The 6,651-nt window shown below is 54.3% G+C and overlaps 1 protein-coding gene across 8 annotated transcripts; it reads right to left on the reverse strand.

Annotated features, from left to right (window-relative positions):
* Nucleotides 1-1,469: 1,469 nt before the first annotated feature.
* On the reverse strand, nt 1,470-6,555 carry TMEM187 (transmembrane protein 187). 8 transcript variants are annotated; one of them, XM_027534962.1, is made up of 3 exons: nt 5,951-6,555; nt 4,461-5,430; nt 1,470-2,838 (listed from the first exon to the last, which is right to left on the reverse strand). In XM_027534962.1, exon 3 carries the CDS (start codon nt 2,577-2,579, stop codon nt 1,809-1,811), a length of 771 nt encoding a protein of 256 aa, XP_027390763.1. In that variant the 5' UTR covers nt 2,580-2,838; nt 4,461-5,430; nt 5,951-6,555; the 3' UTR covers nt 1,470-1,808. The 8 variants fall into 8 exon arrangements, with proteins under 8 accessions (XP_027390763.1, XP_027390758.1, XP_027390757.1 ...); XM_027534957.1 differs by having other exon boundaries at nt 1,470-2,834; nt 3,367-5,430; XM_027534956.1 differs by having other exon boundaries at nt 3,367-5,430.
* Between the last annotated feature and the right edge of the window lie 96 nt (nt 6,556-6,651).

Raw genomic sequence — 6,651 nt, forward strand, 5'->3', positions numbered from 1 at the left:
GACACGGGAGTGGAACAACACCCAGAAGGTTCTCAGGGTTATTTATTAAATGGGAATTGGTTAAAAAAAAAAAAAAGAATAAAAATAAAAAACAACTAAATACGTTATGGGTACTTGTGGCTCAAAGGTATGGAATGAATGAGGCTATGCAAAGTCCCGTTCTCAGGGGACTCACACTGTCAAGGAAGGAAACAGCAACTCTGAGAGAGATAGCAGAGCAGAGGGGAGTCAGAGCGCCCTCCCCCGCCCCAATCAGACCCTGGTCCTCCCCCGGCCCTCCACCCTCCCACCTCCATCTCTAACCAAGCCATTGGAGAAATCACACGTCCCCCTCTGGCCTCTTCAAGATGTCCTGGCCATTGTGCTCTTGTAGGACATACAGAGCCTTTGAGATAATCGTTGTGGAACAAGGTTGCTTCCTGAGGCAAATGCTGCCCAGCAGGCCCCGCCTCGGGCCCCATTCCTGGGGAGAGGGGCAGAGGTGACAGTTCTCGCTGGATCCTTCAGGTAATGACTTGGTTGAGACCCACCACCCACTGGGGATGTGCCAGCTGGGACAGAACATCCAGCACCAGGTATCTGGTTTCAAAAGCACCTCGGTAGTCATGGCAATGGTGCACTGGCCAACCCTTGAGGCTCTAGGGACACTCAGGGGACACTGAACAGATGCACGTGGGCTGCCCATCCCAAGGAGCCATTTGGCAGGGACAGGACGTCCTCTCCTCTCCACCCTCACTGGTGTCTTTAAAGACCAGATGCCTTTCAGGTGACAGGGGAATGAAACTGGTGCCTAAGGAACATGTTAACAAGCAGGAGAGACTACAGAGAGAGTTGGTCTCCACAGGGCAAGCCCAAAGCAGAGTCCTCAGCATCTGTCAGGGTCGCCCACCCCTGGATGGGCCCGCTGGTTCAGACATCATTTGCACGAAAAGCGTGCTTCAGGGTTAAAAGAGGCCAACTCTAGGGCCCGTGAACCTGAGATGCCATCAGGGGAATCATGGTTCCTAAAGGCCCCAGGTTTATCCATGGGTGACAGACACTTGACACTTCAGTAACCCTAGCTACTAAGGACATCTAAGTCATCCCCTGGCTCTGAGGGAAGAGCCACCAAACAACACTCTGTTGAGAACTCAACTTTTGTGTTTCTTGTGGGTGTTCCTTCATCTAGACGCACCCTGCCTTGTTCCACAGAGGATCTGAAGGGGTGTGGCTTCCATGTGACCTGATGTCAGCCTGGTAGTCTCAGATGTCACGGTGAACTAGTGCTCTGGCCTTTGGATTTCCCCATCTGTCTGCTAGGTGTGTGTTTAATATGACTCCGTCTCCCTGAAGCCAGCTACCTCTGGGGACACTCACTGGTAACCCCAGTGCCTTGCCCGGCACACTGGTCAGAAGCTTGCCCTTCTCCCCAGTCGCCCGCCCATGCTTGGAGCCAACATCCCAAAGCAGACAACCATTCTCCGGCCAACTGTGAGTGTGATAGATTTCTTGGGGGTCACTTCCCCCAACATTTTATTTTGAAAAGTTTCAAACCACAGAAAAATTACAAGACTAGTACAATGACCCCCACATCCCCGGCCCCTAGATATTTGCTCTAAGCCTTTGAAAGTAAGTTGCAGAAAGTATAACATTTCACAAAATTGAATGCTCATATTCATAATACTGAAGCCTATAACTTCAAAGGCAGGGACAGTCTTCCGTGTCATCACACCAAGGACACTGAGCACTGATGACGCTGGGGAGAAGCTTGGTGGTCATAAGCCCCTTCTTCTCACACTTGAATGCATCTTCTCTGCAGGCGGGCACCTTCAGCAGGTGTGTAAGCTGGTCAGGAACAGGAAGGCAAAGTGGAACTGAAGCACGTCACAGACTTTGGACCAGAAGTGGCCCGTGAGCTGCTGGAAGAGATGCCACTGCGCAAGCTCATGGTCACATAGCTTGAGGACCACAAAGCCCAGGCAGGAGAGCACGCCCAGAGCCAAGTATGTTCCAGAGGAAATGTTGCCGTGGCGCCCCTGGATGCGTAGGGCCTGGCCCACGGCAGCTGCAATGTGCAGGCCCAGTGCCAACTCAAACCCATGGGGGTGCAGCAGAGCCAGGCTGTAACTGCACAGGGAGAGGCCCTCGACAGCCAGGAAGAGCCAGGGCTTCCAGCCCCTGTCCAGGCAGAGGCACCAGGCCACTGGCCACGCGAAGATGGGTAAGGTGAGCCACTGGTCCAGCACGGCGGTGGGCTGTGTCTGCATCCCGATGCGCAGCCACTGAACCGGGCCATAGACCAGGGCCATGCCTGCAAAGACGTCTTTCAGGTAGCGAGCCCTCCGCCTCTCTGCAGGGCCTCCTGGGGCACGTGCCTGGCTCCGCAGCCAGTACACCCCCAGGAACACGTAGGCCATGTTAACGAGAGAGTTGAAGGGCATGGCCAGGAAGGCAGGGAGGCTGGTGACCGGGGCTTCCGCATAGTATTCATAGCCCACTTGGACAGAGACATGTTCGAAAATACCAGTGTGGACAGTGGCCACGCAGAGGCAGCTGGCCAGGGCCACGTGGAAGAGGGCCTGCCCCGACTCCGGCTTCATCTGGAACCTTAGTTGTGGCCCCAGGATGGGGAGCTTCACAGAGCAGCCGCCTCAGTTATTATTTCAGAATTCGGATAAACGTTTTTTTTTTTCTTTTTTGCAAAACACTCCTCAGCCTCCCAGCTGAGCCAGCAGGAAGAAGTCCCCGTGATTTCCGACGCAGATGCTGCGACCTTGCCCTAGTGGAGGTAGCGGCTCCGAGGAAGGCAGCGGTTCTGCTGATTGGTTGGCACCAGTGGAGGCCCGTTCTGCCTTCTTCCTTTGTGGTTACAAAAAGAGTGTGGGTAGAAAGAAAACCATCCAAAAAAGCGCCTCCATCTTCCTGATTCTCAGCCTCAGGCTCTACCAAAGTTTTTATCATGACCCTTTCTCCTGACACCTATGCTGTTCTTCTTTCATCTGCGTATTATAAAAAATCCTGCTCCTCGTCTCCGTTCCCTTAGAGCCACTGCATTTAGAGACTAAATCTTTCCTAGGTCTGTTGTTAAAACTCAGGATATGCTTTCTCACCTCCGTGGTACTACAAACGTGGAGTTTTCCAAGCCAGTCCCAAAGCCCTTTGAACTAAATTCCCAGTTAAATTCGAGACATTAGCTGTGGTCCAGATTCTGGAATCTAAGGCAAGGGAATGGTGGGGCAGGTTGGGTGGGGGGCAGAGAGGAAGGAAGGGCTCGGCTGCTTTGTGGGTATGAGGCCAGGTGGCAGAGGGAGTCGTCCCCCCAGGCCTGCCAACCTGGGTCACCCCCTCCTCCGCCCTCCCCTGAAGTGCCACACCTTCCAAAATCACCTTCTGTCCTCGGCTCCCAGGAAAACCTTCCATTTCCTGAAGTCACGGAAGCAGACAGATAATTAAAAACAATGTGGACTTTTCATGGATTGTCAACTGTTCCGGGGCCAGCTGTGGTGTGAGTGGGCCTCGTTGCCAAGAAATGTATTAATATTAACAAGAGAAGAGGTTCGGTGCCCTGAAGATGACTCAAAGCCAAGCTGGCAGGCAAGCACACGGGCGTGGGGATAAGAACTGTCTGTGGTCAAACCCCAGCTCCCCCACCTACTAACCGTGTGATCTTGGGCCTTAACCGTTCTGGGCCTCAGTTTGCATACCTGTAGAATGGGGATGTACATCCTAGCAGAGTTGTTGTGTGACCTACACGAGTTCTTAGGTATGCAGACCACTGTTTATTTTTGAGGCCCCTTGTCCCCTCCTGCAGTTTAGGCCCTGAAAGGGCAGGGCCGGGTCTGATCCTGGCCCCTCCCTCCCATGCTTAGCAAAGACCTGCTAATTTTGGTTCAAGCACAAAGTTAGCACCTCTCCTCTGTCATCATCCTGTTTGCCATTTCATTGCTCTGACTGGATCCAGGAAGTGGCCAGCTGGGCCTCATGGTGACCCTCTCACTCCCCTCCCTCCTCCGGGGAGCCTGTTGTTAAGGGGAGCAGCATTTCCACGAAGGAACTGAAGCCCTTGTCCTGACCCTCATCTCAGCCCATGCCAGTGTCGTGCACCTCCCCATTGCAGCCTCTGGTGAAGGAAGAGTCTTTAAGGTGGGGGGCTGTCCCTCCCCCAGGGTTTCCACTTCCAGTCTCGCCACCACTCACGTGGTCTGCACACAGCAGCCCCCAGCAGCCCCCTCGAGGACTGCCCCTGTTTAACACCCTTCAGTGGCTGGTTCTCTGCTCACACGTGATCACGCCCCAGCCTTTTGGCCAGACACCAAAGTGCCATGCTCATGCAGTCCTGTGAATTCCCAGGCATAGTCTGTCTTCCTGCCCTCCTCTGCCTGGCCTGCTGAAGCCCTCAACTCAGCTATCACTTCCTCTCCAGCACCAGCACTTCCCCACTCAGCTCCCGAGTCTGGCGGGGACACCAGCTGAGGCCTCACCTGGTGTCTCCAGGTCCTTCTCTGACCCCACCCAGGGTCTGGCTCCCTGGTGTGAAGAGCCAGGCTTCTGGGGCCCCAGGCTGCCAGTGCTAGCCTGACCCTCCTGTCTACCAGCCAAGCATGGAGAAGAGCTGCGGACAGGCAGTCAGATACTGTCCGCTTGCTAGAGGAGGAGGTCAGGAAGGGCGTAGAAAGGGACTCCTCTCCGGCCGCTGGGCAGAGGTTGCCCGAGCCCTTGCGCAAGCTGAAAGCAACATGTTAGCAAACTAACTTCCCAAGTCCACTAGAAAGGCCAGGGCAGGTCTCTTATGGCCTAAGTCCTAAGCTGCTGTGACCCTTGTGATGTGACTCTCAAAGTTCTTCCCAGTTTCCCCTGCTTGGCACATGAAGGTCTGAGGGCTTACCAGCATCACCCTTTCCCCTGCTCTGGTTCTGGGCTCACTGTGGGGGGAAGTCCTGCAAAACCGGACAATCCCGGGCTAAGGGGTTAAAATGTGTTCCTTAAACTCTTCTGCTTTCTCAGTCTGTATGCATTTAAGCAAGAGCCACTGTCGCCTATCACAGTGGTGGCTCCTTTAACCTGTATCCCTTATAACAATTGCTTGTTGTGCCCGTGACTACCCTGACCACCACTGTTCCCTTTCTGCAGGTAAGGGGATGCCAGTCTGAAGACTGTACCATGGGACACCAGCAGGAGAGCTCAATCTGAGCTACCTGGATGCCCAAGGAGCTACCATAGCAATTCTTGAACTCTGAGAACAGAATCCCTGCATGTGGACAAGGCTGCTGGGAACCCGCAGCTCAGCTTCCTTATTTGAGACGCGAAGGACTTGGCCAGAGAGGTGACGTGAATGGCCAAGGTCACTTAGGGCAGCTGGTGGCACAGAAACACAGGTGAGGGTTCTTGTCCCTTGACTGTGTCACAGGACTCTTTGGCCTCTCCTCAAACAAATGCTTCCAAATCCATAAACTAAAAAAGAGAATTAAAACACAAACTTAATATGTTTAAAGATAGTTATTATAATATTTTTGATAATGTATGATATAGTAATAAATGTGCTTCTTTACTAACATGTTAAATTACAGGATCTATGGGCAGGTTGAATAACTACAGTAATTTCAAATGAGTTATTCTGTAGTAACTTGCAGTTTAGCTAACTTTCAGGATATCTAAAAGAAAAGCTATATAATCTCAAATGATGTCATTTCCCTTGGTGACACAATCACCAGGTTAACGCTCCGTGCTTTGTTACCTACACTTTAGCTGCAGGAAAGGCCAAATTTTGGCTAGAGGCTGATGAATGTAAAGATCAAATAAAAATGAGAGAAACTGGAAAAACCATCTGTTGTCATTCCAAGATCCCGGACAGCAGCGCATTGCAGCCTGCACCGTCTGGGAGTGAACTTGGAGCAGCGACCAGACGGGCTCCTGCAAGATTTGGAACATCAGAATGATGTACCCACCTCTCAAGATTGTGGTGAGAACTTACAGTATTGGCGCGAAAAGGCCAGCGATCACCATCCGGGTATTTTGCCTGTCTTGCTTTGCTGGGGGAAATTCAAATCTTGAAAAAGGGCGGACCCTAAAGGCGGTTGTGCGCCTGCGCGAGGGGCGGGGCCCAGGCCTCTGGGAAGCAGGCGGGGCGGGGTGACGCGAGGTGACGCGGGGCGACACGGACCTCTCCCGCGCCCGCCCGCTCGCCTCAAACACCGCCAGCCTGGTCGCCCGCCCGGCGGGCAAAGGGGCAGGGGCCGGCCCGGCCCGCGGCAGCCCGGCTAGTTTCCTTGGGGGTGCCGACGGGGTCTCGGCGGCGCCCTCACCTGGGGGCGGGGCGTTAGGCCTGGGAGCCTGGGAGGGCTCCACCCCCGGCGTCGCGCGCCAGGCCGCGTTATCGCTCACGCTCGCCCCGCCCCCGGCTCCCCCGTGGCGGGCTTCGGGCTGCTTCCCCGGAGCCAGCTACGTGTGCGGAGGGGGAAAATGTCCGCTCCCCGATCCGAAGCCTGATTTTAGTGTCTCCCGTCAGCCACTCTCTGCAACCTGTGCCCTGTCCCCACTGCTAGTTAAAACGATTCCTCTGGCGAGTGTCCCTTCAGCGACCCGGGGGGCAGTTCCAAAGGGGGCGGGGCCAACCGCGTCTGAGGCATCCTCATCCGGGCATTCCCCAGATGCCGCAGCCGCCATCTTTGTTTT

The sequence above is a fragment of the Bos indicus x Bos taurus genome, chromosome X, assembly GCF_003369695.1.
Source record: "Bos indicus x Bos taurus breed Angus x Brahman F1 hybrid chromosome X, Bos_hybrid_MaternalHap_v2.0, whole genome shotgun sequence".
NCBI classification, from domain to species: domain Eukaryota; kingdom Metazoa; phylum Chordata; class Mammalia; order Artiodactyla; family Bovidae; genus Bos; species Bos indicus x Bos taurus.

Bases quoted from the DNA above. Each gene is read 5' to 3' on its own strand.
- TMEM187 (XM_027534963.1), bottom strand. From the start codon at position 2,579: ATGAAGCCGGAGTCGGGGCAGGCCCTCTTCCACGTGGCCCTGGCCAGC.